The sequence below is a fragment of the Symphodus melops genome (assembly GCF_947650265.1).
Source record: "Symphodus melops genome assembly, chromosome: 4".
Lineage (NCBI taxonomy): Eukaryota > Metazoa > Chordata > Actinopteri > Labriformes > Labridae > Symphodus > Symphodus melops.
This window is the reverse complement of record NC_136694.1, coordinates 20,682,184-20,699,449: the sequence shown is the minus strand read 5'-3', so window position 1 is coordinate 20,699,449 and position 17,266 is coordinate 20,682,184. Positions and strand designations below refer to the sequence as shown.

At 40.7% G+C, this 17,266-nt stretch overlaps 4 protein-coding genes across 7 annotated transcripts; 2 read left to right on the top strand and 2 right to left on the bottom strand.

The window, feature by feature from the left end:
• Window positions 1–839: 839 nt before the first annotated feature.
• mon1bb (MON1 secretory trafficking family member Bb) lies at window positions 840–6,616 on the bottom strand. 3 transcript variants are annotated; one of them, XM_079342302.1, is made up of 7 exons: window positions 6,440–6,616; window positions 5,770–5,864; window positions 5,514–5,683; window positions 5,081–5,450; window positions 3,990–4,782; window positions 3,259–3,406; window positions 840–1,916 (listed from the first exon to the last, which is right to left on the bottom strand). In XM_079342302.1, exons 1-7 carry the CDS (start codon window positions 6,589–6,591, stop codon window positions 1,689–1,691), a joined length of 1,956 nt encoding a protein of 651 aa, XP_079198428.1. In that variant the 5' UTR covers window positions 6,592–6,616; the 3' UTR covers window positions 840–1,688. The 3 variants fall into 3 exon arrangements, with proteins under 3 accessions (XP_079198428.1, XP_079198429.1, XP_079198427.1); XM_079342303.1 differs by having other exon boundaries at window positions 5,081–5,447; XM_079342301.1 differs by having other exon boundaries at window positions 5,081–5,683; window positions 6,440–6,615.
• An 85-nt stretch (window positions 6,617–6,701) lies between these two features.
• tcta (T cell leukemia translocation altered) lies at window positions 6,702–8,007 on the top strand. Its single transcript, XM_079342308.1, has 3 exons — window positions 6,702–7,173; window positions 7,263–7,314; window positions 7,624–8,007. The coding sequence occupies exons 1-3, from the start codon at window positions 6,963–6,965 to the stop codon at window positions 7,664–7,666; spliced, it is 306 nt and encodes a 101-aa protein (XP_079198434.1). The 5' UTR covers window positions 6,702–6,962; the 3' UTR covers window positions 7,667–8,007.
• Window positions 8,008–8,072: 65 nt separating this feature from the next.
• On the bottom strand, window positions 8,073–13,564 carry glyctk (glycerate kinase). Of its 2 annotated transcripts, none has more exons than XM_079342305.1 (5): window positions 13,221–13,564; window positions 10,685–11,071; window positions 10,445–10,596; window positions 10,160–10,335; window positions 8,073–10,067 (listed from the first exon to the last, which is right to left on the bottom strand). In XM_079342305.1, the coding sequence occupies exons 2-5, from the start codon at window positions 11,038–11,040 to the stop codon at window positions 9,177–9,179; spliced, it is 1,575 nt and encodes a 524-aa protein (XP_079198431.1). In that variant the 5' UTR covers window positions 11,041–11,071; window positions 13,221–13,564; the 3' UTR covers window positions 8,073–9,176. The 2 variants fall into 2 exon arrangements, with proteins under 2 accessions (XP_079198431.1, XP_079198430.1); XM_079342304.1 differs by lacking the exon at window positions 13,221–13,564 and adding an exon at window positions 12,907–13,003.
• A 40-nt stretch (window positions 13,565–13,604) lies between these two features.
• Window positions 13,605–17,060, top strand: wdr82 (WD repeat domain 82). The gene is made up of 10 exons (XM_079342307.1): window positions 13,605–13,686; window positions 13,845–14,023; window positions 14,511–14,608; window positions 15,156–15,222; window positions 15,328–15,427; window positions 15,525–15,641; window positions 15,729–15,884; window positions 16,212–16,281; window positions 16,492–16,634; window positions 16,839–17,060. Exons 1-10 carry the CDS (start codon window positions 13,609–13,611, stop codon window positions 16,866–16,868), a joined length of 1,038 nt encoding a protein of 345 aa, XP_079198433.1. The 5' UTR covers window positions 13,605–13,608; the 3' UTR covers window positions 16,869–17,060.
• The last annotated feature ends 206 nt before the right edge of the window (window positions 17,061–17,266 follow it).

Here is a 17,266-nt window from a genome sequence, read left to right as displayed (position 1 = left end):
TTACAAGAGTTGGGAATCGAACCCAAGACCTTCCGGTTGAATGACGATGACTGCCCCCAATCATCATGTCATCTACAGTATTTAAAAAAGTCTTTAAATAATACAAAGCCAGACATAACTTCTATGTTCACTTCTTGATAAATCCTGTGTGTTTCTAGCTCTTCTTTGTCTTTGGTTTGTTATATTGTGTTTAAGTGGGCATCACGATGTGTTGCACCCCACAAAGAATAACTAAAGGGTATGCTGGTGCCAGGAAGGATCCTAATACAGAGAGATTTATGGCAGTATACTTATGTAGCAGTTGTCCACAATAACTGACTGTGCTCTGAACAATCTGTGCCATTTAGCATCTCATTAGCCGCTCCTGGTAATCCTGTAAACAACAATATAAATATTCTACATTATACTGTCCATTCTAATAATGGTGTAAATCCTTACGCCCTCCTTCATTTGTATTTGGAAGTTTTACTAATCCTACTTTATGAACATAATCTTCAAGTTTTCCTGTAATTAGATATAACTGTGTTACTCTGACAAATTGTTATGTAAAAAGACAAGCCTCGCGGAGTCATGCATTACATCATGTTTGTGTGTGTTTTTTTCTGGTAGATGTTAAATGGATCTCATTCACACCATCTATTCTTAAGAAACAGAGGTGAAGGTTTGTGCAACCTGGGATTTATTAATACTATAAACATACTCTTAAGACTTCAATTGACAGGAAATTCCTCCAAAGACACAAGGAGGAGGCTACCATGTATAGGCCATCTTTTAAGAAACTATTACAAAAAAAACAAAACAAGTCGGCCAAAGTCACAATGAACGCTGAGTGACCACAGTTTCATTTTCTAAACTTTAAACAGACAATGTCCAAACTAGCATGGTTTGACTCCTAGCGATGAGATGCTAACAATGACGATGCTGCTAATGAAAAAGGACCAGGTGTGACTAACTGAGATTTTCTACTTGTTTTGTGTAACATAAATGAAACCTGACCATTTCAGAATGAGTGGAAACATCAGTCGGATATGAACACAATGTTTTTTTAAGGTTCTGTAACAGGGAAGTGCCACTAAATTCATATAGAGCGATGTTTGTTCATGGCTCTGTGACACATAGCAGCCAATCCCAGTCCTGCCAGTTAGTGTTGTTGTTTCTCCAGTTTCGATTGAGTCTTAAAACGCAGCATACCTTCATTTCTTGCATATCCTGTTGTATAACATGGATCTTTGTGGTATGTCCCAAAAAGAAAAAACAACAAAAAAAAAACTATTACAGTCAGAGAGATTTAGCCTTACCCTTCATCTTAACTTACACCAGAAAGAAGAGACGGGCAGCACAAGCCTTTAAAGGATCTCTCATCTGTTTGATACATTCACTGTCCGCAAGGAACCTGTCTCTTTTGACATAGTAATAAAACAATATAAAAAACATTTAAATATCACAGCCCATTTTTTTTATACCACAGTCACATTTTAAAACGCACCAATGTTATTTTCTTGCCCTGACTCGCTCTAGTTGGAAAGAGCTTGTTCTTTCTTAAATAGTGTAAAACATTGTGTTTGATTCCAGTAGTCAAAGTCTGTCAAGTCCAACAAGTGTTCAAAGAGGGTTGAAAAATATCTCAGAACCAGTGTACAAACTATTTTTGACTGAGGCGGAGCAGCTAGAGTAGCACTAAGAGAGTCCTATAGAAGAGATAAGAAGCCGTTATCTGTGGAGTCTTGCTGGTCAGATTTGCCCCCTCGAGAGCTCTTGCTGGGGTTCGGGGTGGTTGAATACTTGGGAGGGTATCGGATGAAGAGACGGTCCTCCTCCTTTTTGATCCACCTTAAGAGCTTCGTGATGGCTGTAATGGCACAGGCCTTCGTCACCAGAGGGCTGAAGCAGGTGTACAGCTCAAATTTACTCGTAACCTACATCAGAGAGACACAAAGACTGGATCTTAACAATCGGGTACCGTCTAAATGATTATAAGAATGGCTTGAAATGTGTTTATCTCCTTTCCAGCAGAGAGCAAGGTGAGAAGATTTATTTCCCCAGAAAAAGTCAGCAAAACACACACACACTCACTCAGGTGCTGAGTCGTAAAAAGAAGTCTAACTGGCTCTGCTCTGATGTCCACGCTCACGGTAGGGACTCCTTGACTTTGTTAAATAACACCTGAACCATTTTTTTCAGGCTGGAAATATTGTGTTTCTTATTGCATATGGCAAAAAAACCTAAACAATTAAGCACAATTTTGGGAGGCATAGTGAGACTCGACAAGATTCACCTTCCTCTCCCTTCTTGAGTTCTTGTTAAACCCCCTCGGGTATCTGAACATTTATACCAGCAGATACAAGGAACCAGCCCAAGTGCAATAAAAAACAAAAAAACTGGATCATTATCTAACCTCTGTGGGCATGTTGCAAACAACCTTGTAAGGACACACTTTAAAAAAAGTCAAGTCTTGCATTCTGTACATCTTTTACCTGGTGTTGTTTTAAAGTCTAAAATATTACAAAAGTGCTCGTGTAGCTCACCCATTCATTTTCCTGCCAACCCTGTAACACCGTGTGCCACAATCATCATGTGATAAACAAGCTGAAAGAAGTTGTCATTCGTTGCTCTAGAACAGTACTTGCTGGACATAGCTATAATGCATCTATTGTCTTCAGAGCAGTACAGCAAAACAGAATTCAGTTCTTAAAATGTCAGTTGATATTTGTTCAAAGAGGACCACAATGCTGCATTTAAGTGCAGAAAGGGGCCATTTCTGGTGCTGCTTAGAGAACATATCCTCTTTGTTTGTTCAGAAGATATGAAAGCTAACTAAGTAATAAGAGTTAAAACAGTTGGTTGGCTGGATCCAACCCTTAAATCTAGTCTAAATGTAAGGTATATGTAGTCACTGACATAGTTTAGCACTTTCAGTCTCAGTAAAAACACAACTTGGGTTTCTGTGTAAGGGTCAATAAACCTTTGGTCAGAGCTATGCTGGCTGTTCCCTTTTTCGTTCAAAGATTCTCTACGCTCAGTGAACCATCCCCCTGTCTCCACTCTCACGTGGAACACAGATATGAGAGTGGAAACAATTGCAACATCTTCACAAGAATGCAAAAAACATTTTCCAACATTTTCAACAATGCCCTTCAAAACCCCCCAAAATTCATTTCAACTTCCTGATGTCACAGATCATCAAAGGCCCGTAGTGTTCGGTATACAGACAGTATTCATTTGTTTTACGTAACAAAGAGAGTATTTCTGTTGACATACCCAAGCTAGCAGAGTTTCCCTCTCAGCGACGTGGTAAATCAGCTTGAGTGGTCGTGAGGTGCTGTGGATGCGGCTGTGCATGTAACGATAAAGATCGAGCAGTCTCATTTTCTCTTCGTCACTGCTGTACGGTGCCTCCATCTCCGGGCTGCATGCAGCAACAAAATCACAGAGGACAAGTTAGAAGACAGCCGTCATTCAAACTGTTTTTTAATTTACGGACTTTTGTACTTAGTAATAATTGTTTTTAAAAAAAGTGTTTTATGACTAGAACTGGTTTATGTAGCGCTATAAATATGTTTAAATTTATGTGAAAGGTTTTGGTTTGCTGCTGCCTCATGTAGCAGGACACTCGATGCCTTTACTCTAATCCATTAAGATTAATGGGCTGTAGTTAAAGTTAATTGGCAGAATTATTGAATGACCCTTAAATGTCTAGGTAAGATCTTTCTCTAGAGTAAACAGGCTTTCCTATTTCCCCTTTCAGTTTCCCTAACATGGCCTCTGTGTAAAACACAGATTTTCTATTTTAATTTCGGTATTTTTGTATATAATCTGAAGCAGTTCAAACTTTTCTGTCTCGTCTACCTGCAGTGCTTTTTCTCATAATATTTTTATAAAGATTTTTGGCATGTGAAAATACTTTCTTTTTCTAACAAAAACCTCCAGATTAATTTCACATTTCACTCCTATTGTTGGATGTTTAATGACAGATACAAACACAAACTGACCTGGTGAACTGCGTGAGCTGGCGGTAGTTGTCGGGCACGTCGAAGGGCTTGTACATGAAGTGTCTCAGGTCTGAGACGCCCACCTGGCTCACGCTGTAAGACTGGACTTTGGCGATGAGGCTCAGGGAGTTCTGAGCCGCCATGGCCTCCTCTATCTTCCTCTTACACTCAGCTACCGCGTAGAAAGCCTCTTTGTCCGTCGAGAGCAGCAGCAAACAAACAGTGCATTCTGGGGGGTCTAGGTAAGAAATATATGCATAAAAGTAACAGTCCGGGTTAAAGAGGGGGAGACAGATTGGAGTCCAGATCTCCCCGGCCTGAAAGGCTGAGGAGGCTCCGATGAGGTTGAGCAGGAGGTGGACATCTGCGGGCTCCAGCCTGGTGTCCTCAATGACCGTCTTTTCCTGGACGATCGTGAGTAGTTGGTTATTGGCGATGAGGATCGAGAAAACCAGATTGGGCGTGATGGCTTTCTGCAGGATCTGGCTTAGAGAATCCCTGAGAGATGACGCTAAAGGCAGGCAGTGAACGGCTGCCAGCAGGAAACTGGGGTCAGAATCCACAAGGTTGAGGAGACCATCCAGGATCTTCTCTGATCCGGCAAGGAGTCTCCTCAGGTCGTAGTTCTTCTTGTGTTCAAAGATGCGGGATATGCTAGCCTGGGTGAGCATGCTTATGATCTGGTAGTACACATAGAGGAGCTCTCCACGCAGCTGCCGCTCAGACTGGCGACTGCTGGAGACACACACCAACACGAGGGGCCCTTTCTGTAGAAATACGACGGTGTGCTCATCTGAAGGAAGGAGGGAAGACAAAAGCAAAAATTAATTAAATTAAAGAATACTTAAAGCTGTGACTTTTCCTATCTGATTTCTTTCCAGATAAAGTTCTCTGTGGTGCAGTATTTGATGAATGAACCATCAGCCTATAGCATGCCTCAGCTTCTGTAGTTATATACATTGGCCACTCCTACCAAGAACTTTGTGTAACTCCACATTTACTTTACTGTCATCGGTAAAAAATAATTACATCCACAATAACTGAAAAAAAGTGGAAATAATGTGGAAATTAAATTCACACTTTGTACTTACCTGAGTAGACTGAGCGGATAATATTATCTCCACTTTGAACAAACGACACCAGCGCCATCATGACTCCCATTGTGGACGATAGAGCCTCTTCACTACCGTATCTGGAATAGATCGGTTTGCCGGCTTCGCTTAGCACAAAAATGTGCTTCCTGTGCTGCCGCCAGCTCTCTGCTGTCACGTCCTCATCACGGTGAGACATAAAGGCGGGGGATTCTTGGGTCCCTGCCTCCAACAAGGGAGAGGACCTTCCTTTAACACCGATACCCTGCTCCTCCAGCTTTGCCTTGGCCAGCATTGTGACAACAAACTCCCCGGAGTCACTCTGGTGGTCGTTGTCAGCGGCGGCCTCCTCGCTTCCTCCGTCAGACTGCTGGGTGGACACATTATTGTGACATTCTGAGTTTTGCGTCTCCTCAGCCTCTAGCTTTGTTACCTGGTTAGAAATAGGCTCTGCATCCAGACTCCGCTCCTCGGCTGAAACATCTGAGGAGAGGGAATCTGCAGTTTCCTCTTTGGGAATATTTGCACTGTTGTTGTTTCTCTTCACTGCATCAGGAAACAGGTGATTCCCCAAGAGGGAGAGAGATGTGGCCAACGTATCACCTAAGATGAAACAATAATTACGTTGGGATTTGAATATAATGATGGCAAAGGGTGAGTTGAAATACAGAGAAAATGAGATAGTTTACCAGGTGGATTGCTCGCAGACGGTGGACCACAAATCTTTACTCCCTGTGCCTCTCCTTCTTGATGATTGTCTCTCTCCATGATACCATCCCAGTCACTAGAGATGCAACAACAACAACAACAACAACAAAAAACATTACAACCCAGGTCTGAATGCAAAGCTGTAGTCTTAAACTTCTCACTGGTTGTAGCTGAACATTGAGACAGCATGCATCTCCATTTCTAGTGAATAGGAGCACTCATACTGGACTGGTGGGCAGGTCACATGATAACAGAGGATAACTGGTTACAACAGAGACTTACAACTCCAAGATACCAAACAGACTCTGGAGTTTAAGACTGATTACAGCAGCAGCCTGGTTAATGTTGCACTAAAGATTAACAGCGGGCGTAAATAGACCGCCAGATATAGTAAACTGAGGTTTTATTATGAATGACTTAGATCACTTATAAAGCTAATGAAAGCTTTTCTAATAACTTCTTCACCGCCACGTAAGTTAACTTTTCAGTCACTGCAGATTCCGATAGATGTTGACCGCAGTTACACGGCTAACGCTGCCTGCTAGCAGGCTGCACACAGATCCATTTCATGGCCTTGGCTTTAAAGTGATCCTGCAGGCAATCCCGGTCTACCAGATTTAGACATGGGTAAAGGTTAACAGTAACACTTACAGTGTTGGTGCCGTCGAGATGTTGAGTTGAAAATCTACTTCGATGCATTTACCTTCATCAACAGCCCTGCTTACAAACAAGCTGTCAGGAATGAGAAGCAGAAAACAAATTTTCCTCTTACAAGAGCAGACATCCGGAATCTCTGATGACATGTTCAGCCGGCCAATCAGAGTGCTCGGTAACCGAGGGCAAGTCCCGCCCCTTAAAGTCGCATTCATAAATGTGAAGCGTGTGTGTGTGTTTCGACGTACTTCTTTATGTTAGCAATATTTTAAATACTGGTATACGCTAAAGATACAAGTTATTCTGCATGGTAGTCATTTAATATTTGGTAGATGTATTAAATGGACAATATATTTTCGAGTTTACGTAACGACGTCATCACCGCTGGTACGAACGTCGTGTTCTGAGCGATGGCGACCAGGATGTCACACGTAGTTTATCCTTAGCGATGTTTTTACTTACTCATCTTTAGAGTAGTTTATCATTTTTTAATTCCACATACACACAATACCCGGACACTATGGAGGAGCCATGGGATTTTGAGTTTTTGTCTCGTATTGCTGATGGCTGCTTGTCGTTCCTCTCAGAATTTGTAAACGACTGGCTCGCAAACGACATGAGAGTCTGCATATTCAAAATCTTACTCGGCTGGTTAATATTTAGTCTTATCGCTATTCACTTTGCGTGGAAGTTCTACGGGAATACGGTGAACGACATGTACTATCGACAAGGTGAGTTTTATGTCGACCCATCACAGTTATAAAGCCTTATTAATAAATGGACACGTCGGCTTTATTTGTGTTTGTGTGTTTACGTTCAGGGACTGGTCAGAACGGAGGTACACCTGATACAGCTCCTCACCTGAGTGGATGGTAGGTGTCCGAGCATCCATGTCGCTTCAAACAGGTAGATCACGCTCCTCTAACTGTGTGCGGTGCTCTGAAGCTTCATACTAGTTGGTCAACGGAGAGAGGTCATTCAGGATCCGACCAAATTGATTATGCATGTTCTTGTTCAAGGAGTCTGCTAGGTAGGCCTACATGGTTAAATAGAGACCATGCATATAGCTTGTATTATCTATATGACTGATGATGGTGGGGGAATGACTATAGCCTAACTGTTTAAAACTTCCCATTTTAAGTTGATTTGACCGTAATGTGTTTTTGTCTGTGTTCCTGCAGGGAGAGTAAAGTAGGAGAGACCCTGAAGACTCACCGGGATTAACAGGACAATGCTGTTGGATTTTGGACCTGTTCTGAGTGAAAGTGGACAGTTGGGACAATTTCCTATAGACTCAAGTTTTGCATCTTCAGTGCATTCAAGATGCAGCCAACTTCCCAGAGGATTATCTGTTATCACTGAAATTGTCACACTTTTATCCATTACATTATTATTATTATTTTAGTGCTGTGTTATTTAATTTGGCTGTTAGCGAACCATGTTCTGCATTGAATACCTTTTTTTCAAATAGGTTTCTGTAAAAATGTGAAAATATGATGACCTTGTGTTTAAGTTAATGGTGCTTTAATAGTATATTGGAAATAAACGTTCCATTCAAACCACAAGCACGGTATTTAAACTAGATTTCTTTGGCAACAAATAAAGAATGTTCAGGATAAGACACGCAGGCTGATTTGGATTGTTGTTTTTATGTTAGTATTCAGTTGCATCAACAGGAGCGAGTTAAAGCTGTGCACATGCATTAAAGTGTTACGGTGGAAAGATTTTTTTTTTCAATTTCGGCTTCTTTATAAAAAAAAAATCACAGCCTGGTGGAATATAGTTCCCTGTCAAGCAGGTCGTGTTTATTTATTTCACTGAACTTCAAAAAAAGCACTGAATTGTGTTGTACGTGAGGAAGCCAAAACCATATGTCTTCCCTCATGTGCTGACTTTGTGTTGTACTTGTGTAGGAAGTGTTTTTTTTTTTTTTTTAACAAAACCCTCCTGTTTGCTAAACACTTTGTCTGACACCTACCATCAGGTCACCGTTTCAGACGTTTAAAATGTCCTCATAGAAATATTCAGTCTTCTGGCTTACTCTTTGTTTTTTTATATCTCTGTTTCTGCTGAAATCTCACAATAGCTTTAAAACGATCAAGTGTGCCTAACTTTAATGTTCATCCCCAACCATTCAAGATCATATATAAATAGGTTGAATACTTGTGTATTGTACAAGCCCTCTCAAATGACTAAAAGGTATCTAACCGTTGTAATGGTGAAGAAAACAGAACAGGATGTAATTACTGTCATGTTTTTGACAGGGTAAAATAAGAGTACATGAACACTCAGCATGTTTTAAGGTAAAGTAAAGTTCTAGACTAGCAGCAAAACTGAAAGATAATATGGCTGCTTTGTTTAAATAGGTAAAGTGATAAAGTGTTTTGTGTTTGAAAATACTCGTTTCCCTGACATCTCTAAAAGTACAAGTTGTATTGTAAAATAGATGATTGACAGGTCCAACAATGAGCTAGTCTTCAAACGTTGCTGCAATGCCCGAATTTCCCCATTGGGGATCAATAAAGTTATCTTATGTGCTCTGCTAATAATAACACTAGGCATAACTTACTATGGGAGAACCAGTCTTGCTTTTATGAAGATTTCCAGAGATGTGGGCCAAAACTGCCAGAAGACTTCAATACTTCAGATTCTAAAATTGTAGGTCATATGAACAATTTGAGTACTCTGAACATATCCACTGGCATTCAATCATTCTATTTATTGTGCATTTAAATCATGTTATAGTAATGGGGATTGGTGGAATAAGTAGCATGTGCACATCCATCACATTGGTGCAGGTAAGACCAGGTACAAGCAAGCGCTTGCCAGCAGAGAGACTTGAAAAGAAGGTGTAAGAATCATTATTGTCAAGAAAGGTTTCGATGTGCAGCCCCTGAGCTTGTGCCTCTTCATACAACCCCCCGTCAGTGATGGCCCCTGCTGCCTCAGTGGGTCCGTCCTGGCCGTCAGTTCCACCACTCAGGAAGACTGGACCGTTAGGTGGGATCCCCAGGTCTCTCAGCTCCAGTCCCACTCTCATAGCTAGCTCCTGGTTTCTCCCACCTCGACCCATGCCCGTCAGCTCCACTGTGGGCTCACCTCCAGCTAACAGACATGTGGCCCCCCACCCTTCTGTGCGCCCTTCACCCAACACCTGCATGGTGCGGCAGAGGTCCCAGCTCTCCACACCAACTTCTGGCCCCAGCCTCAGAATCTCAGCAGCTATCTCTGGAGGAGGCTCCTCTCGAGAGCAGGCAAAGCGGGCCAGGAGGCCGTAAAGTCTGGAGACCGGCCTCACGTCGCCACACACACCTGTTGCTACCACAACAGGGCGGAAACCAAGCTCACGAGCACGGCGACCTGCACGCATGAGGGCGGCACAATTTGAGCCGATCACAACGTTTTGAACATATTGTGATGCAGTGGTTTCTTCTTTATTCTCCTTCCAACGAGGGCCTGGTCTCCCAAGGACTTCCTTTATTGAGGATGGAAGAGAGCTCAACAGCTTGTATCGTTCAAGGACTGATAGAACTTCTTCAGGCCACACCTCACCCCGCACTGTGGGGCCGCTGGCAATCAAGTCAAGTGGGTCCCCAATTACATCTGACAATATCAGTGCAACCACCTGAGATAAAGTCAGAGGAGTGATTTTTCAGTGCATAATGTTGAAATAAACTCTTTACATCTAAAACGTGAAAAAAAAAAAAAGTAAATTACCTTGGCAGGGTGAGCAAAATGTGCAAGTCCTCCTCCCTTTAGGAAAGAGAGGGCACGTCGCACAGTGTTTAGCTCTTGAATTGTGGCACCAGCAGCTGCAAGTTTGCGTGTAACATCCAATTTCTCCTTCAATGAGATTGGTGGGATTGGCGCAGGTAACAACGCAGAGCCTCCACCTGGACACATTTTCACCACAATGTATACATGACTTTAATTTCTTTCTTTCTTTTCTTTTCTTTTTTTTTATTTTTACAGAAAAATACACGCAAGAAGATTCATCTTTACCTGAAATCAGTACCAGCAGAATGTCATTTTCTGTCAGTTCACTTGCCAACTGCTTAATCCCTTCAGCTGCCTTCTGGGCATCAGCATCAGGCAAGTTGTTTTTAGCCCCCTCCATTACTTTGATGCGACTGTTTTCTTTCAACAACAGATGTCTGGGATGGAAGAGAGACAATTTACTACGCTGTTCGGTCTTATTTATTGTAATATTTGAATTCTTTTCCAACTAAGGCTTTTGTTTACCCTTTCCCATGCTCCTGTAATGTCTGCTGAATCCCCTTTGGTACGCTTATTACTCCTTTGACTAAGTGGTCCCCCAGAATCTTCTCTGCCTCTGCAGCCATACCCAGTACAGCTTTTCCAAAGCCCACCAAGTGCAAGTTGTGTTTGAGTGTGAATTTGTGACCGTCAATACTGACCGAGTCTTCCTTGCGATCTATACTCTGTCGGACTATGGTGTCTGGCTGCACAGCTTCCACTACAGCTGCAAAAACTTGGCGTGCACGAGAGTCCATTGACATCTTGCACAACGGAGGTTTCCTTCTTCCAATTAGGGTCAGGAAAGGCTGGAGCCGGAACAGGGAAAGAACACGGGCCATGGATAGTTCAGCAGGTCTGAGCACAAATTGCCTAAAGGATTAAAAAATCAGGTCATAGTTTAAAAAGACAGTTGCCACAATAACATTATTTTTAAACCATTCACATTAGTCAGAATAAATACCAACATAAATATGTGCAAAGGAAAATGGTAGACACTGCAGTTATTCCCAAATCATTTTATTGGTTCAAAGTAACTTTTACCTTTAAAAATAATTGTACAATATAATATATAATATTCATCATTATACACAAAATAAAATCTCAAAATAGCTTAATTGTATGCATTACTAAGTGGCCACATGGGTTCTGTATTGAAATTATGTGAAACGCATCATCTAATAAATAAAATAAATGCAATACAATTCAATAATAAATCCAATAGTCTTTAGATTTAATTCAAGCTAAATTCTTTGCACACCAGAAACCTAAAGTGTACTTTAAATTAATAACTTTAATACCGTCCTTTAAATTATGAAAGGACAAGTGGTACAATCTGAAGACCTTTAAATTACAACAGTGGGCTGTGTTTTTATATTCCTATTTCATTCACACCAATAAATAATTGTAATAATTGTAATGTCAGCTGTTAGCTTACATTAAAAAGTCTGAGACAGCAGACAGCACAACCCTCCAAAACAGTTATTATCACCATCATAAAACTGTGCTATCTGAAGACACGTCTGCCTACCTGTGAAGGTAACAATTGGGATATAAAGCCTGATTCCTGTGGAGGTCTGTTATCTGCACTCCAGCTCAGCAGTCAGGCAGTGCAGCAAAACTCTGACCAGACGCTCAAGACAGTTGTGTACCCTATGTGTAATGATTGACTTGAATAGACCACAGAACACATCAAACTACCTACAAAACAGCTCGGTTCTTAGTCTCTCTGTACTTTTTATTTGACATATTCTGTGTCTTTTAACAATAAAAGAGGTCTCAGTGATTCCAGAAGTTTGTACAGTGGTGGGGAGCATGTTGGTGTTAACAACAGATAGGAAGTTCACATGTATATTATCTGACAGGTTTTGAGCCATTCTTACTGGTGCATAGAGCAAAGGGCATACAACTTGAAGCTAGTTGAAAGCACACTGGTCGCACTGTTTTTCTCTAACTTGAGGAAATGTCTGGATTAATGTTCTGTTTGAAAACAAAACATGTCAGTGAGGCATGAGCTGCATCATGTGTTTATTACATTTACGACCCCTATCACCAATTATGAAAAGGCAGGTAGCTGAAAATGTCAATTTGATGTAAAAATATCAGTTCTGATAATCCATCTATCTACCAATGGAAGTTGAAAATGCATGTTCATAAAAACCCAATGCGATAAAAATTGCAGTAACACAATGCTTGAAATTTGTCTTTAGTTCCTTTTTGCCAACATCTAAATTCTATAGTGAGTATATTACACTAGAACACTGTCTTTTAACATATGTGGTTGTGGTTAGTTATTTAAGGTTATGCTGCGAATCAAGGACTGCTTTATAGCAGTATTACAATTCTTGTGGCTTTCTGTAGAAGACTTTATTTGTGAGATATTAGATCGGCCAAAATAGTCATTTTCATCAGGGAATTTTATCTAACTATTTATAAGTCATAATTTTCCAGAAAATATATCACATCAACAGTAATATTATACATATGAATATTATCTATCTGTACTAAGCTTTGGTAAATAACTTTTTTTTAAATAAATAATACTGCAACGTTTGATAGTTCTGCTAATAGAAGAGCTCATTTAGGGATTGGCAAAGAACAAAAAAAAACATTTTCACCAAGCGATCTAGAAGCTGAAAATGTGCAGAAAAATGTTGTTGTTCTATCTTGTGAGAAAACTTTTCCTTCCTGCACACAGACTAACTCACCCTGTACTCCTTCAATTAAAGTGAGCAGGAAAAATAATTATTCAGTCAGTATTTCTAAGACAGACAGCTGAGAGAACCCCCTCTGTGCCTGTTTATTACGCGCGTCGTTTTCACAAACAGTAACAAATAACGAGTGTTTTCATGTCAGTAACTGAAACGGCGTTATCTAAATAAGGAACGTAACAAATTCGTTACTACTAACACTGCCCGTTACCATGGTCACCGTCAATATTTTACGGTATCCCTAGCACCATATCGTGAGAGTTCAAACTCTTGACTGGCTTATTTTCAGAAAGATAAAGGTCGTTTCATACCTCAGACGTCCCTCTCTGTGGGGACGATATTCCTGCCCTGCACCTGACCAGCGTCCATATTACTGTCTGCCAGCAGAAACACCTGGAAGTGTTTTGGCAACAAAAAAAGGTAGAAAAAGGCCGGTAAGAGTGACAGAAAGTGCTGGAGCGATCGGACATACCGACAAATAACTGGGGTAATTGTAAAAAAAAAAACCAAAAAAAAACACTATTATCACCTCGACATGTTTATGAGCTGAGAAGTTTGATATAACGTCGCAGAGTTTGGTAAATAAGATTATTTATAAGAGACTTTATCGAGGTCTAAAAATTCTCAACGGTCATTGATTTTGTTTTCCTCTAGAGTGGAACTATCGCGATAACCATTAAATCATGTGGTTTCAGACGTATGCGCGTGCACATTGCTGAATGTGCGCGTCACCGAAATGGCGAAGGCGGTGCTTTCAGGTCCCTCCTCAAAGTAGAAGTACTACAGGCGGGCTTTTTGTTGCTTATTTTGAACCACCATACTACTTAAAACAATTAGCGCCAGTGTTGAACATTTATATATTTTTGTACAAATAACTACACGTGACATCTGCACGTCGATTAAAAAAGTAAAAGGAGGGTGTGCTTCCCCCTCAGATCCAAGCAGAGGCCACCATGAAGCTGACGGACAATGTGCTGCGGAGCTTCAGGGTCGCTAAGGTGTTTCGAGAAAACTCCGACAAAATCAACTGCTTCGACTTTAGTTCAAATGGAGAAACAATTATTTCCAGCAGCGACGACGATTCTTTAGTCCTGTACGACTGCCAAGAGGGAAAGTAAGAGCAGATTTAATCGTATTGTTTAGTTTTTTGTGTTAGCTCGTGTAATTTGCTATGCTAGCTAGTGAGGCCTGCTAATCACAAGCGCTGTTATGAGAGAAAACATTTCTGCCTGTGCATGAAACCAAAACAAAAACATCGTTACAATGCCACCATGGTGTCTTCACCATGCAGTAATGCTGTGCTGTTTATCAATCACTGTGTGTGTGTGTTAGTAGACATTATTCTTCCAAGATGAATCATAAGACTTCTGCAGTGGTTTTATTGAGTTGAATTCACATGTTGATTTGTCTCATGAATAAATGTTTGAGTCAAAAGCAGTGTAAAGTGCTTTAGCATTTAGACATAATGTTTGAACCAAAGCTTACAAGAAGTTAGTCAGTATTATTTAGTATGTATTGTCAATGCTCACAATCACATCTATCAATTTCATTTAGTGATTGAAATGCTTACCATCCTCTTCATGTACCCTGGTTTATTGCAGACCCAAGAGGACCTTGTACAGTAAGAAGTATGGAGTGGATCTGATCAGGTACACACATGCTGCAAACACAGTGGTGTACAGTTCCAACAAAATCGATGGTATGTAGATGCACAAATACTTGTTGGTAGTTTTCATTTAGCATGAGTTTATGCTTGATGTCATAATGTTGAAGAGGCTCATTATGGGATCTAATTTAATATTGGTGTGTGATAATGAAACTTGTACTAGTCACGGATGTATTTGTTGACATTTGAACTGCCTTACTCTGATTCCATCAGCAATATGATGTTTTACTCTATGGTCTGTTTTAGCTCTCCCTGTGCAATTATCCTTTTCATTGGGGCACAAGTGTATTGGTTTTTATTTATAAAAAAAAAAAATCTGGGTAGGTGTCGATGTTCACAGGATAGGAAGAGCATCACTGCTGAGCCACAGGAAAACACTGCTCACTTTGGTCTGAGGTAGTTGTTTGTACAGTTTGAGGGTCTGTGATTCTGCCCCATACAGGAGCTAACTGTACAGGTGACTGCCTTGCCCACGGTTGAGTGAACTCATCACAACTGTCTGAACTCAGTGTAATGGGAATGTCTGATGTGTTTCTTCGCTTTTGTTGGTAAATTTGGTGCGTTTTTTTTCTTTTTGAAGATACTATCCGGTACCTGTCTCTTCATGACAACAAATACATCCGCTACTTTCCCGGACATAACAAAAGGTGAGGACTGGATTATTGCTCTTCTGTCTGTATCTAGATTTTTTTGTTGAAAGCTTGAGTTGTAGGTTAATATCATCTCATGAGTTCATTGTTTTTCTTCACCAGGGTGACATCTCTTTCCATGTCTCCTGTGGATGACACCTTTATATCTGGCTCACTAGATAAAACAATCAGACTCTGGGACTTGCGGTCTCCGAATTGCCAGGTGAGTGCCTTTAGGAAATATTCAGCATGTTGCACTTGTATATCATTTGAAGAGTGTTAACACTAAACGCTGACCCCCTTTCGTCTGTACATTTCAGGGTCTGATGCACCTGCAGGGGAAGCCTGTGTGCTCCTTTGATCCAGAGGGCCTTATTTTTGCTGCTGGTATCAATTCAGAGATGGTTAAACTTTATGATCTGCGATCGTTTGATAAGGTAAGAAATGGAACTGTGCCAGTGCTAAGTCACATGTGGAATAACTATCTGTTTTGTGCAGACATTATCGATTCTTCTTGTTTGCAGGGGCCTTTTGCAACCTTCAAGCTTCAGTATGACCGGACGTGTGAGTGGACGGGACTCAAGTTCAGCAATGATGGAAAACTTATTCTTGTTTCTACTAATGGCGGAGCCCTTCGCATCTTAGATGCTTTTAAGGGTGCTATACTGCATTCCTTTGGGGTAAGGGACCGCTCATTGCACTGCATGTGTTGTTTGGAATCCACTCTGATTTTTAAAAAGAGAGCAGAAGCAGACTCGCAGATAAATTCAAAGTTTGTAGTATTTGCTAATAAAAGAAAACATCTCAACACTTAAAGAAACCCTTGCACAGTTCAGTCACACGACATACATTCTTAATTTTCCACATTAAAACAGGGCAGTTATATGAATTATTTTTTTATGTATGTATTTAACAATTCAAGATATCCACAGACTTCCAAACTCTACATTCAAACACATGGAAATGAATAATGCTCTCATGAATGCCTTTTGTTTGATTGTGAACAGGGCTACAACAACAGTAAAGGTGTAACACTGGAGGCGTCTTTCACCCCAGATTCTCAGTTTGTTATGATCGGTAAGTAAAGCTCAAAAAGGTATTGTTGATTTGGGCTGAACGGCTCTTTAGCGCCACCTGCACTTCAGCAATGTCAACATAACATTTAACAATTAGCTGTTACTGCATGTTCTGTCATAATGTGCCTTAAACCCTGATGTTCGTAAAGGTGCGAGGGCCTGGTTAGCGCCGCTTGCAGCCCTGGTTACATCTAGTCTTTGCTTCTTTCAGGCTCTGAGGACGGAAAAATCCATGTCTGGAACGCAGAGAGTGGTATGAAGGTGGCTTTATTAGACGGGAAGCACACTGGCCCAATCACCTGCCTGCAGTTCAACCCAAAATTCATGACGTTTGCGAGTGCCTGCTCCAACATGGTGAGTGAAGGGGGGACTGTGGACTTTTTTTATTTGAAGTCGATCTCTAAAAATAACTTAAATTGCTTCTCAGACATTTAGTGTAAGTTTATGTGAACTCATGTCGTTAAGGGCTTTGTGAAAGTCATTTTCAGCTGTCCAAAATGATGAAAGCAAAATTGTTTATATGTGACTCTACATTTTGCATTTCTTCTCACCATTCAGGCTTTCTGGCTGCCCACCATTGATGACTAAAGAAGTAAAAAGGCTTTATGTTGATTGCAAGAGCAAACGTAACCAGCAGGGGTCACCACTTCTACCTGTGTGAACAATCACAGGAAGTGTGGCCCTTTAAATGAAAATTGTAAATAGGTTGTCTGCAGAATGAGATCGTTTTGTCTATTCTTTTTTTTATATTTCTATTTAACATTAAACAGTTTCTTTGTATCATGTTGTTTGTCTGATTTATTATTGGGCTTTAGAGAATGTGTGAATAGTTGTATGTCTGTGTGTAATATATTTCACAGGTTGTTACGAAAACTGTTGAATTAAACTATCCAGTTTATCACCTCGGGGAAAAAAAGCTGTTATTGGCAAAAAAACAACAACAGTCTGGATTAATTGGAGTGATCTTGATTATAGAATCTTTTTAC